The following is an 18,928-nucleotide window of genomic DNA, read 5'->3' as shown; positions in this document are numbered from 1 at the left end:
TACACATTTTTTAATTAACAGTCTGAACGACTTGGGCATAAAGGAGTTACTGTACCTGGTGACAGTAGATTTGAGGAGAAGCACGCACACGGAGCTTCTTTCAATCTCCTGCCTGCGCTCCACGGTGTACAAGGCGGCGTTGTCCTCAGGGAAGCACACATTCAGATAGAAATGGCCGAGACCCTCGCACAATCTCCGTAAAGCAGGAGAGTGTTTCTGTAATATAGACATCGTTTTAAGAATTCAGGAAGTTTCCGGTGTTCCGTTTTTAAAGACAAAGGTAGAAAATTAAGCACACAGTATTTTCTGCAAACAGAAACTCAGAACCTGTCTCGACTGTTCAGGTGTTTGTTATAAAGTGAACCACCACATAAAAACTCAGCGTGCCCATCTTACCAACCTTTGTAAAGATATCCAGCTCAGCTTTGGTCTCCTGGGTAAAGATCATGTAGCAGCGGACTGTGTTACTCCACAGGGCCTGGGGCACATGAGGGGAGACCTGAAGCAGACTGGCCACTGCAGCATCCCAGTCATCTGACACAAACGCAGGGATAAGTGAACTGCAAAAACTATTCCTTTAAAAAACACAAATAGATCCTTTTTTTAAAGTATATCTTGATGTTTTATTTACCTCTGCTCACATTCGCAAAGGGTCCTTCCACATCGATCAAACTGTGTGCAAACTCCGGGCCCCGAAAGGTCTGCTGCAACTGCATCATGCTACCCATAGAGGGCTCACTTCCCAGTACACCACCAGACCAGTACTCGCACTGTGTTCCTGCAGCTACAGACATCAAGTGAACAGATGAGTACATGTTTTAAACAATGGGTGGATGGAACATCCCATATTGAAGATATCTGCGTCTTACCAGTAACAGTGGTTTGGTTGTCATCTGAGTCTGAATCATTTGGGTCGTAGACCTGGATACCCTGTGCCTGCAACTGCTGCAATTTGGCCTCCAAGTCCCTCTTGGCCCGCAGGAGATCCTGGATCTCCTTTTCCTTCGTCTCCCGAAAAATCTAGAGGATATATATCCAGACGATGAGGACTGCATTTATGATTAATTAACAGAATGCTACAGAGTAACACGTGTTGTGTGATTCACCTTAAACTGTCGTTTTACTTTGTCCCGGTCATGTTCAAAAGTGGCGGCCCTCTCCATAGCCTGGTACTTTGCCTCGAGAGCACTCTCTTTTTCTCTGAGGATCTTCTGGTAGGTCTTTTGCAGAGCCTGTTAAGAGTGAAGACCATCATGAGGACTGTGAACACAGACCTTAAATGATGAACTCAATAAGCGTGTGTTGTGATAAGATGATGAACTCCAGTTGAATCGTTACCTGTAGCTCAGCTCTAAGCCTCTTGTTCTCTTCGTCCAGCTTGGCCTCCTTCTTTTGCATCGATGAGATCTCGTTGTTTTTACTGACGCGGAAGATTTCATACTCTTTACGGAGTCTTTCATACTCGGCCGCGTACTCTAGATCCACGGAGCCTGTCGATTTGAAACTGGCCCCGATCACCCGGGGCGCCCTGCGAAAGGAGCTGCGCAGGAGTCTGGCTTTGGGCTTCACCTCCACCGGGATCTCACAGGCCTCCCCACCTTCACCCCCATATCCGTCCTCAATCACCTCTCCCGGGCTGACCAATGAGGATGCGGTGCCCATAGCGACAGCCTAAGCTGCAATAATGTGCTCAGCCCTTTCGGATGCCCATCGCTTCTCCTTTGTTCAGACAGACAGAAAAGTGAAGAATAGTTCAAACTAGGGCTGCGTTACAGTTTTTTCCATTTGCTAACACACTAAAATGACATGCATAGCACAATTATTTAAACTGACACACAGAGAGAGCAAAACCTCTTCTCAAGTCTCCAAAAGTCTAAGCATATTTTCTGCTTTACACACATTTAGCAATTCAAAATGGCACTTTTTAAATGCACTGAACACGTTTCTCTGCATAAGACACAACAATCTGACATAAAGTCACATGTTTGCCATTTCAAAACACTGCCATTCAAAATGACACTACATGAGCTAATTGGCCAAACACCTCAATAGTTAATTGTTATCACTTCAACCAGGAAGTAAGCACTATGAAAAGACCACAAGTGAGCACCTCTTTTTTTACAACAACAATGGAAGAGGTTGCAGAGAGAGGAAGAGGGAGAGGGAGGGTGAGAATGAGAGGAAGAGGAAGAGTGAGAGGTAGGGGTAGAGCTGGTAGAGGAAGAGTGAGAGGTAGGGGTAGAGATGGTAGAGGAAGAGTGAGAGGTAGGGGTAGAGCTGGTAGAGGAGTTCATGGCCAAAGAAGAAAACAACTTTCAAATGAAATCAGAGCGACCTTAGTTGATCATGTCATCAACCATGGGCTGACAATGCGAGAGGCTGGACAGAGAGTGCAGCCCAACTTGAGCTGTTTTACTGTACTGGTATACGTTGCACTGACTTGTTTGGTGAAAAATAAAAAAATAAATGTTTCAACAGCGTGTGTGTGTATCTGTAAATATTTCTGTGCATGTGAACAATCTGAAGAATTTTCTACAATTCGAACTATTTTAGTATTATGGCAAAGCATACTAAAGATGAGAGTGCTTTTCATTATGACCAACAGTGTGTAGTTGGTTAGACAAAAATCTGGTAATATGAATGAAGTGTGTGCCATTTGGTGCAAAAGTTTGATTTTGATTATGCTACATGTAGTTTTGGTTGCAGTGCTTCATTTTGCAGGATATTTGAGGTATTTTGAAGTTTGAGTGTGTGGTTTTGTGAATTGTGTTAAGTATTTTGATAAAACCAGCCTAGTTTGCAAAATTGTGTTTTAGCAATCAGAAAAAACTGTAACTAGTTAATCGCGATTCATTAAGGTCGGAAATAAATGCATTCAGGTTTGTTTTTTTTAAAATGCTATTTTTTTTGACTTTCGTGTCTGCTGCTCTTTTTGGAGAAACCCCCCCTTATTTTGGGGATAATCAGCTGACAAGTTTGGGAACAACTGATCTAACTTGTGGGCACAATGTATAATAATGTGAACACAAGATACTAACAAGTGAGACATTATGTTCACTAAATCCAGGGACAAAACTAACTGTCGGCCCACTCTATTTACATTTCAAGGTACTCTTATTGAGACCGTTTCCACTTTTAAACACCTTGGTATCATCCTTGATGACAATTTGTCTTTTAAACCCCATATCGAGAACCTGGCAAAGAAACTAAAGGTGAGATTGGGCTTTTATTTCAGACATAAATCTTGTTTTTCTTTTGTTTCTAAAAGGAGGCTTATTGCTGCTACTTTTATTCCATTATTAGATTATGGTGATGTACTGTACATGACTGCCTGCTCTACCTCACTGCACATGCTGGATGCTACTTATCATTGTGCGTTAAGATTCATTACGGGCTGTAAATCACTCACCCATCATTGCACCCTGTACTCTAAAGTAGGCTGGCTGTCCCTGTCAGCTCGTAGGCTTCTTCACTGGTACACCTTCATTTATAAAGCAATGACTACTCCCTTCATACCTCTGCACCTACCTCACTTTTAAATCAAATCCATCATACAGTTTGTGCTCTCTGGACTTTCTATCTACGGCAGTCCCCAGAACTCGTACTGAGTTTGGGAAGAGGGCCTTCATGTACTCTGCTCCCTCCGCATGGAACAGTCTTCAAAAAACACTCAAATTGCAGGAACTCGTCACTATTAATGATTTTAATAGTGATTAAAATCACTATTAACAACAGACACCAACACCTCTCACTCAATGCAGACTCTCAGCTGTGAACTTTGCTGTTTTTTTAATTCCCTCCATTCACCATGCACCTTAACTGCCTCTGCTTCATCTCATGCACTACATCACTTTATTCTATCCTTTCTATTTCAGTATTCAAACAGTTCTGGTTACTTCTCATTTGTACCTTTACAGTTATATTGTTTATATTAGTTCTGTTGTTCCATTATTCACCATGCACCTTATAACTTATCATTTAGTATTTAGCCTACTTGCTCATAGCTCTGTATATATATATTTATTTATCATTTACTGCACATAGTTCTGTTTACATCTGTTAGTCTGATCACTGTCCACTTATCAATCAGGTCTGCACCCTCTGTTGACTCTTTTAAGTCCCGTCTCAAGACATACTTTTATATTTTAGCATTTGAGTCCTCTGGTCCTCAATAGACCATTTCTTTCAGGTTCCTTTGTTGCTTTCTTTATATATTCTTTCTTTTTATTTGTATATATGTATACATATATATATTTCTCTCTTGTGGACGTTGTGATCTGAAGTTGTTTTTTCTTTTTTAATGTATTGTACAGCACTTTGGTCAGCTGTAGCTGTTTTTAAATGTGCTTTATAAATAAATTTGACTTGACTTGACTTATATCTACTCTTTTATATTTTGTATTTTAAGTTTAAGCTTTAAGTTGTATTTAAATTTACACTTTTTTTTGTCTGGTTAAATAAATAAAATAAAAATGTGCGCACAAGTTGGTACTTCTTTTTTTTTAATTTTTTTTTTTTACTTTTTAGGACTTAATGTGCTCAGTACAAATCAAACAAAGCTAACTGTTTAACATCAGTCATTGTATTTTATATTCACAGATACAAAGCTTTACACAAAGAGGAACATTAATGTTTCATGTTTCAGGCTATCTTTCTCTGGATGCTAAATAACGGTACAGCTAACATAACAGTTTAGAAATATCGATTCAACACACTCGTTGATAAATGTAGAAACAACAGGACTGATAAAAAACCTCCGTACATCATTTAACTTCTTAAAAATATTGTCTAAAGCGCCATGTCTTCACGAAAACATGACAAACTGCGCTAAACAAACAAGAATGCACTCACGGCCCGCTGCTCCCTTCGCAGCTTCTTCCTGGCTGCCGTGGCAACAAGGTGACGGAGTACGGGTACTCGCACCGGTCAAAATAACTAAAAGTCGATTTTATTTTTATTTTTCTGTTTTAATTGAAAGTATGGCAGAGGTGCCAGTTCGGTCAGAAGGTAGCTTACTTTATTTTTTCAACACATTTATGGTACAAACACACAATTGAATTAGATTTTACAAGCAGATACGGTTTTTAAACATACATTAATCATTTTTATTTTATTTATTTTTTATTTTATTTTTTATTTTTATACATTAATAATAATAACGATAACCAATAGGTCGGTTCATTGATAAAATGTCTGTACACCGAAAATAATAGATCAAGTAAGAGTGAGATAACATCATGGGAAAATAGGTTTAATGGGGTAAAAAATTAAAGGGACTGCGTAAGTTTATTGTTTTATTTATTTGTTAGATGGTTTCAGGTTTGAAAGTGTCTGGAAGTAGCCTATATTTTTAAATAAGTTTGTTGAAATTATAAAATAAGAAGACGAAGATACTAAGGCCCAGTGGGGTAAAGTAGTCACGACAGGCCCCAGTGCATTTTCTTTTCTCTCCTGTCGTTTTTAACTTCCTCTTTTGTGTTTAAAAGTCATTTTAAATCGCTCTGTAGGCTTGGATATGTGCACTGTGCTCGCTCTGTGCTCGCTACATCACACGATCATATAGAAACCTGACATTGGACAACATATTACCCAGCAATCCTCACTGCATAAGGCAAAAATACCAAAGAAAATATGAAATTCTTCTTCATTTATTTATAGATCGTGAATGACTAAAACACACAAGAAAGCAAATGGCACCATCCAATTATTAACATGTGCTTCTCTGAACACAACAGTATCTCTGACAACCAGTTTGATTGCCATTCATTGAGTCAGATAGTAACCTATAGGGGCCCACTTTGTCTTCACAGGTCCTCCTATCCCTCCTAAACCTTGTGCAACCACACTGGCTGCAGTTTTTTAAACTTACCCCATTGAGGTTGATTACAAAATGCTGCAAAACCACCACATTCAAACCTCTTCCATTTTCCTCTGAAGTTAGGGTGAAAAACAGAAGCTTTTATCAAGAGTCTAATCTCATAATGCTTTGTCACAGTTCTCAAGACTTAAAGTCTGTCAAGTCTTTACACCTCAAGAAGCCTTAGGTTCCTAAAAGTGATCACAGAGGGGGGGGATACACATGATGACACTTAATCCCGGTTGACAGGTAGTCTTCTTGGCCACTTCGACCTGATTTGCAACGTTGAAATCAAGTCTGGTGCTCACTGGGTTCTTGAAATAACATTGTTTTAAATAACCTTAAGGGCTTCTGCAATATTTTTGTATTCATCATTCAACATATTATGACAGCTTACAACCTGACTTATCTCCTTCTTAGTCTTTCTGGAAAATCTCTCCATGGGACATGAATTCACTTGTGGGATACCCCGGGTATATTTTGAGCTGTAATATAAAAAGAACAAGACCATTCTTTTTTAAATAATTTATTGTTCACATGTCTCTTATTGATCCACCTTGTCCTTGCAGAACAGCTGAAGCAGTTTGTCCCTGTACGCACGGTTCAGAAAGAAATACAACACAGGATCCAGAACGCCACCGACGCAGGTGAGCGCGGATGTGATCCGATTGATCTTCCCAAGGGCCTTGCAGCTGCTCGCCTCGGCCACGCGGCCCTGACTGCAGTTTTCTATGTAGATGACCCTGCTCACGTGGTAGGGCACGAAGGCCAGCAGGAAGTTCACCAAGATGAGGATGATCATTTTCACGGCTTTGTCTTTCACCGGCCGTTCTACCTGTTGTCTGACCGTCCTCAATTTCAGCAGAATCAGGAAGTAAGAGACCACGATGGTGGAGAGGGGAAGAACGAACGCCACGATGGTCGAGGCCAAAGCCGTGTGCGATGTCCTCTCTAAGTACAGTTGGCTGCACATGCCAGTTGAGTTATTATTAGTCACATTCTTTTTAGAGAAAAGTAAAGGACTCATAGACACAATGATTGTCACCCAAAGGACGCCGACCACTACCTTTGCATACACAGCTTTCCTAAGTGACTGTGACTTTAAGGGGAGAACCACGGCGACGAATCTGTCCAGGCTGATGAAACTCATCAAGTACATGCTGCAGTACAGGTTCAGGTAAAAGAGGAAGCCTGCCAGTTGACAGACCACAGGTCCAAAAGGCCAGTGGCTGTCCATGAGATGGTAAACTATGCGCATGGGTAAGATGAGAACGTACGAGATGTCCGCTACAGACAGGTGCTGCAGGAAGACTTTGGACGGAGACGAGCTGCTCTGGTGGAAGAAGGCCCACAGCGCCAGGGCATTCCCAGGCACGGCGATGATGAAAATCAGGATGTAAAATGTGGAAAATAGAATGTTCTCCTGGTGGGAGTGACCCCTAAAGAAGCCGTCTGACGCTTCCCCAGCGGAGATGTTCATCGTGGTCGTGGAGAGGATCAGCCTGTTGCAGCATTGACATAAAAATAAAAAATTATTACGAGGGACAGCTCAGTGATTCACACAGTCACACACTGTTTTATCATACTGAAACTGGGAACTTAGAGAAGTTGATGTGTGATGTTAAAATCTACTCAGTCACATGAACACCTTGTGTACATGAGATTTGTTAGAAACAGGAAGTGTTCCTTCAGGGCAACAAAAGCTGCATGAGATCAAAAACAGCTAGATCTCTAATTTAAAGGTGCACTATGTAGCCTAGATGTGGTTGTGACATTTGGAGAAGTGAAACAATGCTATGCTATTTTCTGAATTACTGTAAATACACTGAGGTTTCCCTCATTTTCCAATGACGTTGAGATTACAAGCAAACTAAAACAACAACAGACAATTCAAATCGATTACAAAAAGTGCTGAGATAAATTAAAAAAATTACAATTCCAAATAAAGCGGCTAGAAATCAAATTCTTAAACTCTGATCCTTAGAGTTTCACAGGTTTGGGGCATCAAAAAAAAAATGCAGATTTACCGAGTTCAGTAAAAAGCTTGAGGGACTTTAAGAACAAGCCACTAGAATTCCACTCCAACAGGTCTGTGATGTAAGGTGGAAGTTTTCCAATAAGAGCCTTGACAATATATTTAAAAAAATGTTTGTTTCTCTTCAAGAGAAGGACGACCGACCTTCAGGTCACAGTGATGAGGGATGAATCTCCCACCAGTTATAAACCTGAGGGCGGAGTGATGGACGGGGTCCAGAGGTTTCACAGTTGAAGCTGCAGCGTTTTTTATAAATGACATCACCGTAATCCAGAGCTGACAAGAACACAGCTTCAATAATTATTTTTCTGCACAATAAAGTAAAATTTGGTTTGTCCCTTCTGTGCAAAAAGCCAACATCTCTCGTAGCATTTAATCTTCGAACTATGATCCAGGGACCAAACTTTCCTCTGAGGACAGTTTGTGTAAGTTATGAACATATATCACAGAATCTGTACACTTCTCCAACTTTCACACTTCTCTACCAAAACTCCACAGAGCACCACTAAGAGATAAAATATGTTTTTCAGATAGTTTGAGAAGCGGAACACTAACCACCTCTGTTTGAATTACATGATGTAAAGTGTGTTTGCTGTTATGAGCTTTAAATAAAGACCTGCACCAATGACGCATTCACTAAAGGAATCACTGTGAAGATAATAAACACATCGGGACTTTCTTACTTCTCAGTTAAAAGTTTTGAAACTTAATTTAAATGAGATGATTTATTCTTTGGCATTCAATCAAATTCACTTTTTTTTTAAACTAGTTTAAAAGCTAAACATTGTGAATTGAATCTTTGCACTTTAAGATGTAATGACATCATCAAAAGCAGGATTGAATATAAGCCTCACTTGTGACGATTTGTCAATAATTATTTATATTTTATTTATTCTTACCTGCAGCTGTAGAGATGAAGAATGAAGATCTGTTTATGTGGAGCAGCAGTGGAGAGCAGACAGGTGAAGTGAAATTGAGAACTGCTCTGTTGTGTTGTGCTTCTCTATATTTGTATTTATACCCAAACACACACACACACACACACACACACACACACACACACACACACACACTCACCCACCCACACACAAACACACACACACACACACACACACACACACACACACACACACACACACTCACGTGTCAATCACACATGAAACCAGAAGAAAATAAAACCATTGATCGTTGATGCATTACAGCATGCAAGTCTTTATTTCCACTACTCCAACACAGTTTGTCTTTACCACACTGCTCCTTTATAGTATGATTTAAAGCTTTACAAAAACGAGAGAGAGAGAGAGAGAGAGAGAGAAACAAAAAAACAGATATTTACAAAATCTATCTGTGCAAACATAATTCTTCTTTTACAACACTCTCCTAAAGTATCTGAAAGGCATGCATACAAATAAACTTTGGTATGTTAAAAAAAACTACTTATTCTCTTAGTAGAAGCTTCTATGTACACGTGGTAGAACTGATTCATCACTTTTGTTTACATTTAGACAACAACACATGTTAAGTTAACCAATGAAGACGAGCAGCACAAACACACCGCTGCAGGTCGACACTTCAGCCATGACACCCAGAGAGAGAGAGAGAGAGAGAGAGAGAGACAGAGTGCTTGTTCATTCCCCTAAATCTTGTGACCGGGTTAGGCCTGAAGTGAGTCATTGTACAACAAACTTTGGCAAATAGGCACACTAAAAAAAAAGAACAGTTGTATTACTCATGATACCAGTTTTTTTACACATCTGTAAAAGTAAATTGGCAGTTCATACGGTGGAAAAACATGAGAAAATACTCTTAGAAAACAAGTTAAAAATGAGTTAAACTTTAAAAGTATACTGTATACTTTGTGTATACATTCATAAAAAAAAGGCATTACCAAGGGATGTGTTGAATGTCTGGCAACATAAGAAATATAGAAGATTAAATATACTATGGTAATTCAATCTCTGGTTCCAAAAATAAAACCGACTTTTTACAAGGTATGCTGCGATTGTACGTCAAGTCTATATTCTCTATTCATAGTTACAGCAAGAAAAATAGATTTTCAAACACCCATGAGAGCCTTCCACTTCTCACTACAAAGTGGTCAAACTAAACTTTTTCTGTTTTTTGTTTTAAGTTCCATTATAAAACATGTTGTCAGAATCATCTGGTTACACCTTTCAAAGAAAGAAGCAGAATCCAAGTTTTTTCAAAATGAGAGAAATGCAACTTAAAAGGAGATCGAAGCATTGGTGTGAGAACGAAACATGAATCGGAGGAGTGCATCACTTAATACTTACAAAAAACACAGAAAAAAAAAACAACAACAACAAAGCAAAACGTTGCAGTAGGAAACATGACCTGATCTACCTGCTAAATGCGGTAAAATTCAGCCATACTGGCGGCCGTTTTGGAGCTAGGTAGCGTCCTTGGCTGCTGTGGCTGTTGGGATGCAGGATTTGCCGCTGCTGCTGCTGCCGTTGTGGGACCTGTAGCTGGTGAAGCTGGGGGTGTGTATGGTGCGGATGCTCTTTCCGCCCGGGCCCAAAGGTGTGGGCGACAGAGGGGAGGGGGAGGAGGAGGAGGAAGAGGAGGAGGAGGAGAATGGAGAGGCGGAGGAGGAGGAGGAGTGCACTCGACCATTCTGAGTCTGCGAGGAGAACGAGAGAGCTTTACCTGTGTGCTGTGAGGGTGCGGGGAGTTTGAGGGATCCGTTAGACAGGGAGGGGATGTGGGAGGAGGGGAGGGAACCGGAGCGAGGACTGTGAGAGGACAGGGGGGAGGACTTTGTCACAGAGAAGGAGGAGGAGGAGGAGGAGGAAGTGGAGGAGGAGGAGGAAGGGTTAATGGGATTAGTAGCATCTGAGTTCGGTGCACACTGGGAGCTGCCTTTAGTAGAGCTAGGATAAAAAGCAGGGATTTTAGAGATGGGTATAGTAGGGGAAGTAGTTTTATGATCCCCTCCCACTCTTTTAGCACTTCCGTTAGCCTGCAAACAGAGATGCCAAAACAGAAACTGGTCGTCAAAAAAAAGAAATCTGGTCAAATTAAAACATTATGAAAAGGTGAGACGATGTTAAAAAAAAAAAAAACTACAAGTCATACAACACACAGAAGCACACTATGACTACACACACATTAAATATCACTAAGACACAACTAAGAGACACTAAACATATTAAGAAGCTCTGTTTTTACTTTGTTATGTGAAAGGTGAGACAAAATGAGACCAAGAAACAGAACACTGCAAAGGTTAGAGAGGGCGATAGCAGGCAGGGGGCGGGGCTTCTGGTTAGATCTGGGAAGGGGGGTAAGTTAGGCTTCTGAATGGGGCTGAAGGGGGGATATCCATTATTAGGAAGAGATGCATCAAAGGCTGGAGAGCATTAGATATCAGGGTTGTGAGTTTTTGAAGAGTGAGAGCAGAGAGGGGGGAAATGTGGTACACAGTATTCCACTGAAACTGATGGTGCAAGATAGTGAGTCATGGCGGCGAGGTCTTGAGGAGGGCAAGGGAAGTATTTCACCGTGAGGTTAAAGAAGCTGTGCAGTAATGTTTGGGTTTGAGCAGAGGATTGCAATTGTGAGGAGGAGGAAAAAAAAAAGGAAGAGCCGAGCCCCACATGTCAGGTTAGGGGTTTGTGTCTGAAGCGTCATCCTGGGGGATTTGGCAACACTGTTTAGGAGCTCAGCTGTGATTGGATCAGGGGGAGAGATGTGATGACAATTCAAAAATGATGACAGGATAGGATTCCACTTTTCTTTGCCATTTTTTTTTGTTTTTTGTTGTTGTTGTTTAGTCACCAACACAGTGAAACCATGAGCAGTGTGGACATGCAGAAGCATTACAGTACAGTGATGTTATGGGGGTAACAGTCAAAGAGTCAAAGCATGCCTTCTCGTCAGAGCAGACTCCAGAGAGAAACACTAACAGATCCTTATGGGCCACCGTAGTGACTTGATTTTTTTTCAAACACTGACATTTCACAGCTTTTGGTAGTTCCCCCCCCCCTCCCTTTAATAAACACATGCCTCATGTTTTCCATCCCTACACGTTTGTTTTTCCTCTAGTCTCTTGGTAAGGCCCTACAGTAAAACTACCTGTCGGAACTGCCTCTGAGCGTCCTGCAGTTTTTGCTGTTTTCCCGCTTTGTCTGCAGTACCCGGCGCCTGCCTGGACTTCGTAGACAAAGGGACGGGCATCCGACTAGTGGGAGAAGCGACACTGGTGTTCTGCAAGGGGATCCAAACGGAAAAACAAAAAACAAGAAATAAAAACAAAAGAAAAGGGGAAAAAAACACACCACATAGGAAGCATGAGAATCAAGGCACTTAACACAGGTAAAAAAAGAACACCTCAACATCAACACACCAGTGGGAGAGCATGCACCCAGTGAGACCAGTAACCTTTAAAGTCAAATACACAGTAGAACATGCACTCAAAGGGTTAAGGCAGATATCAGAGTTTAGACATCGTGAAGTGTGTCTTTGACGATGAGTTTTGCCACTTGCTGAAAACCGCAGTTTTAGCAATGAACTGAAGAAGAAGAAATATGGTAGTCAGGGAACCAATCAAAAATGCCACACCCCCCCAATCATGTCGCCATGATGTCACAGAGGGAGAAAGCCATGTGGGGACATTTTCATGACCTCTGTGGAGTGGATTAATGATTTTTTTTGTAATTTCAGTGGTTAGGAGTTGAAGTGAAGGTAAACTGAAAAAAAAAAAAAAAAAAAAAGGACCCAAAGGATTCCCGGAGCAACAAGAGCTAAAGAGAGACCTGTTGAAGGGTGCTGGGAGCACTGGGGACAGTGGTGGTGGTGGTGGTGGTAGTAGGGATGACTACAGGGCGAGGGAGGAGCTGAGGTTTAGTCTTCTTCAGCGAGGAGTTTTTGCTCGGTACCTTAGGGCCCGACCCTCTGGATGTAGGGAGAGAGGACGACCTCTTCAGCCCCGCCCCTTCTGAACCTTTCCCGTTGCCTATTCTGGGCTCCTCGGCGTGGGCCGGCTCCCCGGGGGGCGACGGTCCCATCTCGCTGATGGTGGTCTCCAGCTGCTTGATGGTCTGCTCCAGGCTGTCCAGCGTCTTGTAGGTGTTCTTCCTGATCTCGCTCGTCCTGCCGATGGCGTCCGAGTTCTGCTTCTTCGCGGCGGCGGCGGTCGAGCGTTTCTCCGCCGAGGATTTCGAGCGGACGATCTCAAACCTCTTGGCCTCTTTGTGCTGCTTGACGGTGCCGTCGCTCTCCTCCTCGTCTTCGTACACGACCACCTGTAAAGTCTTCTTGCCCGACTTGGTGCCGGTACGGATCGCCTGCGTCAGCGCCGCCAGCTGTTTCTTCGGGAACTTGAACTTGAACTTCTTCTTACCGTCCTGCTTGCCGTCGCTGCTCGCCTCCGGGGCGCCGCCGTCCGTCAGCTCGGACATGGAAGACGAGGACGAGGACGACAAGCTAACATGGTCCGCGTTCACCTTTTTTTTACCGTCGACCCTCTCGCTCCCGACCGTCGTGTCCGACTCTTCGCTTTCCTCGTCGATGCGCTCCGCCGCCAGCATCCTGTCCATTTCCTCCTCGCACTCAAAGATGGTGGACAGGCGCTTGTAGGCCGAGCGGATGTCCATGGGCTCGTCGAATATGATAATGACGGGCTTTTTGTTGTTGTAGCCGTAATCCTGCGGCTCCGACGGATCCTCTGTGGTGTTGTAACTGTTTGCGGCGTTGCCCACGGTAACGGTCTGGACACTCCCCTTCTTGGCGTTGACTAACTCCTGGTACTCGCCGCAAGACAAGGCCTGGACTTTGGTGTTTGTGATCATGAACGCTATGTTGTCAGGAGGGGGCGGAGCCTCTTCTCCAGGTAGGTCAGGACTAAGGTATGCCTCTTCATTATCGTCCTCACAGTTACTTTCAGCTGGATCGCTGACCTCCCTCGGCGCCACATGAGTCGGAGACGCGGCGCTCTTAAGAACCTCTTTTATGCTCCTGGTTCTCGTGGTCGCCGCCGGCTCAGCGATTACATTCTTAGTACTCGAGGAAACGCTCAGCTGGAGAACTTTTGTTTTCTTTTCAGTGTTGATTTTGTTCAAGATTTTTCCCTTCTCCATTTCCGCGCTGGTCTTTAAAGATTCAGATCGTTTCACCTGCTTCCTCGGCAGTTTGAATCCCTTCAGTCCGACGGGCTTGGGCGAGATAGGCGGCGGTGTAACGGGGGATTTGGGCGGCGGAGATAATGGCGGCGGCTGTTGTTGCTGTTGCTGCTGCTGGCTTGGAGAATTGTCATTAACATTGACATTTGACACCTGTGATGGAGGCTGTGCGGGTTCTCGATGGTCGGTGGCGTCCTCGGTTCCTGATGGTGCTGGGTGATCTTTGGGGATCTGGCCAGTCACATAGTATATCACCTGAGGAATAAAAAGCAGAAGCTGATCTCAAACTGTCTTAACGATGGTACATGCATGAAGTGTAGATGAAAACAAGTGTTCCTAACTGAACGTCATACTCACCCCCTGGCTCTGCCTGACAGTAGTATTCCCATTTTCATCGGTGTCTGGATCTTTATCCTCTCGACTGGGCTCTGAGCTCTGCTAGGACAACGTGTTAAGATAATATTTACTGTGCAACTGGTGTGTCAGGTGACTTTAGAAACACTTTAGCAAGTAGCATCCACAGTCTCAACACTGCATACAGTGTGACTCCTGCTCCTCATCACAGCACTTTCATGAGCTGCTCTTAAAATGCATGCTAACACATATTAAAGCTAACAAGCTAAGACTGGAGTGCAGCTTTAGCTAAACAGAGATGGGCTGATTGCAGACCTTCTTTGTTTGCAACAACTTTTTTAATATCTGCAACACCTTTTTTAATATCTGCAACACCTTTTTTAATATCTGCAACACCTTTTTTTTCAACAGAGTCGTCGGTCTATGTTTTGAGATGTTTTTAACCACCATGACACATCCTGTTTTCTATCCTCTTCACACAGGATGTCCTGCAGACCCTTAGAAACTAACTTATCTCACCACTGCATCAGATAAATACTTTGGGCTTTTTAATCTTTCACCCCATGTGCAATTCTTTTTTTCTTTACGCTAACCATTAGCTCACTCATTAAAGTCTTAAAACTCTAACAGAGCTGAAACTTAAGATTAGAACATACCCATCCAGTTGGTCACACTGGTTGACTTATTAAAAAGTGTGCACTGATGAGCTTAAATGTGAGAAAATGAACTACAGGGGTTTGTGCTGGTTACGTGGGTGTAAAGCTGGGAAAAGCAAACCGGAGTAAAGTTGTGCAAAGACAAAAGGAAAGTGAGGCCAAGAGTGATTCTTTGAGAGAAGTTGAAGTCTGAGAGTGGCATGCAAAAGTGGCCAGACTGACCTCTACTGAACCAAGTCTGCAAAAACAGGCGTCTACTAGAACTGTGTTGTTCCTTTTCAAGTTTCAATCATGAAAGGAAAATACTTAGCATGAAGACTTTAATGAAGAAAGACAGAAGACGATTGGATTGTCTGTAGAATACAGCGCAGCCAGGTCTTTATTGGTTTGGAGAAAAAGGACAAGGAAAAAACTAAAACCAGTAGCAAAACACAGCATCGTCTGGTCCAGACACACAAAAAAGACACAGCATCTTTTTCAGAGACTTTCATTTTATGCAGACTTAATCCTGAAACACTCAAGTTGTGATATCCAGCAGAATCACAAGAAGGGAAGGAAACGGAGGCAGCAAGGAAAGGAGCTTTTTTTTTTTGGAGGGCAGCTGTTACAGGTTTCTCTCGAGCCAAAAGCAAAGGGGTGCAGAGGTGGTTTTTAAGGGGGGTTAAGACGCAGCCATTGATTGTTTCAGACAGTCGGCAGAGGCAGGCGGTTAGCTGGGTAGCTGCACGGCGATGTGATATTTTACCTTTTTCTCTTTGAGGGGCATTAAGGCCCCCGGTCTTAGCTCTCTGATTTGCGGTTCAATTCGAGCGGTGGGCTCTGAGACATTTTTCACCCCTACATCCTTAACTGTGCACTTCTGGAAAACCTGAAGAGTGGGGGAGAAGTGAAGGGGGAAATGGGGGGACAAGGATTTTTGAGGAGGGAAGAAGTTTGAGTGTCTTCACCTGTACACCCCCCCAAAGAGTTAAGATTCATAATCATGATCTCAGCCGGCAGTGAGAGATCAGGAGAGTCAACCACCATCAGAAGAAAATCACCAACTCCCAGAAAATGCAGAAAATTCCAGCAAGGGGTTTACACCTTATGAGAGTAGCTGAATGTGTGTGAGTGCCGTGGTGTATATCTGTATCTAACCTGAAGCTCTGCCATGATCTTGTCCCCTTCGTCCTCCTCTTCTGCGGTGACAGAAGCAGTGACGGGGGGCGGGGTGGCCGGCTTCGGCTTGGTCTCCGGGGGAACCTTGGCGGGCTTGGATTGGGGAGATGGAGGCGGAGGTGGAGCTTCCTCTTCGGCCTCCTGTTTGAAATCATGCGAGGGGAAATTATTTAGTCTGCAAAAAAAACAAGACAAGCTGCAGAAACCTTTTATCAGAACCAACCTGGGCCGAGACGGACTCCTTCCTGCTTGTGAAGACCACCTCACCGGAGCGGGTGGTGGTCATGCCTGAGCTGGAGCTGTTGAAGGTCTTCCTTGGAGGAGGCGGCGGTGGGGACTTGCTGGCCTTTTCAGACCCCTGCTTGTTCAAAGTGTCGGCGGGAGGTGGCTTCATGGCGGTCTTGGAGGGTCTCTCGAGTGCAGGTTTGGCGGGTTTCTCCAGCACAGGCTTTGGGAGTTTCTCAGGCGCCTTCTTGACTGCTTTGTCAGGGGGGGGCTCAGACTGGGCCTCCTCTGCCAAAGAAATAAACTCCAGTAAGCTATATGCTAAAACAATGAACTGTATTCACTCTACTTAAAGGGATTCTTCACTCATTTACATTAATCTTTGTATCATTAGAAACCTGGTAGTATTTTTGAGATAAGAAATCTTTGTATTCCTGAGTCTGAAAAGGAGCTTCCGGTGTGAAACTACAACGTTAGTTCCTCATATTTTCGACCACTGAAGCTACAGACCAATCACAGATCAGTGGGTGGGAACTCACTCCCAGAATCGAAAACTTAACGTCCGCCATATTGCTTGGAAGCTATGCTAACATCTAAAGTATTTCTGATTCTGATTCAGACCTTAGTGGGAGTGGCCTGCAGTGCTGTGCATTCTGGGATTTGGTGTCTTTCATCCACACGAGCCAAAAAGACACTTTCTGCCTTTTCTCGGTCAAGACGGCAACAACTTCAAAATGTATTTCACATTTCTACATATATGACCCGATGTCAATACAGATTCATGTTTCAACGGGTGAAATTTGCATTTGTTTGTGTTAGATTTGTACCTGACTGTGTCTCCACCGGGTTGTTTTTGATTTCAGTTTGCTCTCCAGTGGCCACAGGGGGCACTGTCGGGTTTTCTTCCACCTCCAGGCTGGGGATCCCCTTCATCATGTTCGCCTGGGCCTCCTGCAGGATCTTCTCAAACTCCTTTCCATCATAGTGACCCATGTTCTGCCTCCTCTCCTGCCACTCCTTTTCTGCCGCCTACAGGAAGAGAGAGGGGGAATGTGTTTAACACCTTCTCTGATTTCAGTCTTATGAAACAAAGAATACGTTTTAAAAGACACATGCTAATAAGAAAACTAAATATGACACAATCAAGACCAAACGCTGACTCCAAAGTGATGAAACTGACCTGTATGGACATGGCTCTGTTCTTGCTCTTGTCCTGACTGTTCTGGAGCTCCTCGATGATCAGACCTTGGTTTGTGGTGCCATTTCCGTTATTCACCGGGTTCCCTTGTGTCTTCTTAAGACGTGCGGGACTCGGCGGATCCGAGGTCGCCCCCTTGGGGGAATCCCGGCCTTGACCGTTGCCAGGTTTGGGACTCGGGGTGAGCGGGGGACTGGGCTGAGATGCCAAAGCCGCGGACTGCTGGGACTGCTGCATGTGGACCGGGGAGCTCTGGACATGATGGATGACCACGGGAGAGGAAGGCATCACCTCCGATCGGATGGTGGAGGTCTGGGGCTCCAGAGGGGCCGATGTGGAGCCAGGCGGCACCGGGGATGCTGGGGGTGCTCCTGCAGGGGCTGCTAGTGCTACTGAGGGGCTGTTTTCCACCGGGACATTAGCGGAGGGATCGGGTCCCTTCTGTGCGTTCTCAGATGCACATCTGTGAAGAGGAAGGAAAAAAGATAAAGCTTCAAATGTGACGCTAGAAGGAAACAGAAAGACTGAAAAGTAATATTCACAGTCCATGTGATCGGTCAACACCAATGAAAACACTTTAAACCCCCCAAAAAATAAAAGCACAAATAACAAATGTTCCCATACTACTTTTTTCTTTCAGGAATGATTACTCTCTCACAATAAAAAATATCCATTTTATTTAAAATGTGGAAGCCTGAACTATTTATCCACAGCCTGCAGGTTAGCTGTGCGTCAGCTAAAATCCAACTTGAGCTGTGAGTGAAGCACGGGGACGCTCCACAGTGTGCGACCCTGCAGACTACCTGTTATGTACAGTATATAGTATTGAATACATTACTGGCAGTGCTGATCTAAATTTTCTAGCTCTGGATTCTCATTTGGCGACCTGTTTGTCTGTTTTCAAACCACTGTTTTCTGTTTTCTTACCACTGTAACTTTTGCTGCTTTGCTAAAGTGCTCATGATGGATAGGCCGGGTCTTTGTAATATAGCAATGAGTAAGGTCTTTTACCTGCTTTTTGTAAACTGTCTCGAGATAACACTTGTTATGAGTTGACGCTATACAAATAAAATTGATTGATTGATTGAATGAAATTGTCTGAATGCTGCTGTGACTTTGTTTGTTTCCTTTATAAATGTTGTCTTGACTTCTTTTAGTGACTCGGCAGGCTGTGGAACTGAATCGCCCTCCTGGGATTAATAAAGTCGTCTGAATCTGAATCTGAATCTGAATCTATCCAGCATGTCTAGACCACACACTGACCTATGCTCATTTTCCTGGTGGGATGATCTGGAGTTAAATGTT

The 18,928-nt window shown here is 43.4% G+C and overlaps 4 protein-coding genes across 16 annotated transcripts in view; 1 reads left to right on the top strand and 3 right to left on the bottom strand.

Annotated features, from left to right (window-relative positions):
• The window catches only part of nphp3 (nephronophthisis 3), a 39,450-nt gene extending 34,584 nt beyond the window's left edge, over positions 1 to 4,866 (bottom strand). Inside the window, exons 1-7 of the mRNA XM_061065101.1 lie at positions 4,848 to 4,866; positions 1,339 to 1,716; positions 1,107 to 1,232; positions 870 to 1,020; positions 632 to 784; positions 401 to 534; positions 56 to 216 (exon numbers count right to left, since the gene is read on the bottom strand). Coding sequence (XP_060921084.1) covers positions 56 to 216; positions 401 to 534; positions 632 to 784; positions 870 to 1,020; positions 1,107 to 1,232; positions 1,339 to 1,662 — 1,049 coding nt within the window. The 5' untranslated portion in view covers positions 1,663 to 1,716; positions 4,848 to 4,866. The remainder of the gene's footprint in view (positions 1 to 55; positions 217 to 400; positions 535 to 631; positions 785 to 869; positions 1,021 to 1,106; positions 1,233 to 1,338; positions 1,717 to 4,847) is intronic.
• ackr4b (atypical chemokine receptor 4b) overlaps positions 1 to 18,928 on the top strand; it is a 393,880-nt gene that overhangs the window by 29,115 nt on the left and 345,837 nt on the right. The window lies entirely within an intron of this gene.
• si:dkey-96n2.3 (uracil nucleotide/cysteinyl leukotriene receptor) lies at positions 5,920 to 9,029 on the bottom strand. Its single transcript, XM_061065099.1, has 2 exons — positions 8,792 to 9,029; positions 5,920 to 7,359 (listed from the first exon to the last, which is right to left on the bottom strand). Exon 2 carries the CDS (start codon positions 7,335 to 7,337, stop codon positions 6,402 to 6,404), a length of 936 nt encoding a protein of 311 aa, XP_060921082.1. The 5' UTR covers positions 7,338 to 7,359; positions 8,792 to 9,029; the 3' UTR covers positions 5,920 to 6,401.
• Positions 9,074 to 18,928, bottom strand: part of si:ch211-285f17.1 (sickle tail protein homolog) — a 120,205-nt gene continuing 110,350 nt past the window's right edge. For 9 of the 12 annotated variants that reach the window (XM_061065051.1, XM_061065054.1, XM_061065050.1 and 6 more), the window contains 9 exons: positions 17,606 to 18,086; positions 17,253 to 17,454; positions 16,424 to 16,713; positions 16,180 to 16,341; positions 15,788 to 15,910; positions 14,390 to 14,470; positions 12,668 to 14,287; positions 11,988 to 12,119; positions 9,074 to 10,875 (listed from right to left, as the gene is read on the bottom strand). In XM_061065051.1, coding sequence (XP_060921034.1) covers positions 10,303 to 10,875; positions 11,988 to 12,119; positions 12,668 to 14,287; positions 14,390 to 14,470; positions 15,788 to 15,910; positions 16,180 to 16,341; positions 16,424 to 16,713; positions 17,253 to 17,454; positions 17,606 to 18,086 — 3,664 coding nt within the window. In that variant the 3' untranslated portion in view covers positions 9,074 to 10,302. The remainder of the gene's footprint in view (positions 10,876 to 11,987; positions 12,120 to 12,667; positions 14,288 to 14,389; positions 14,471 to 15,787; positions 15,911 to 16,179; positions 16,342 to 16,423; positions 16,714 to 17,252; positions 17,455 to 17,605; positions 18,087 to 18,928) is intronic. The other 3 variants (XM_061065052.1, XM_061065055.1, XM_061065056.1) reach the window with 3 other exon arrangements.

The sequence above is a fragment of the Labrus mixtus genome, chromosome 19, assembly GCF_963584025.1.
Source record: "Labrus mixtus chromosome 19, fLabMix1.1, whole genome shotgun sequence".
Lineage (NCBI taxonomy): Eukaryota > Metazoa > Chordata > Actinopteri > Labriformes > Labridae > Labrus > Labrus mixtus.
The sequence above is the reverse complement of the archived record's forward strand: the minus strand, read 5'-3'. Positions and strand labels throughout refer to the sequence as shown.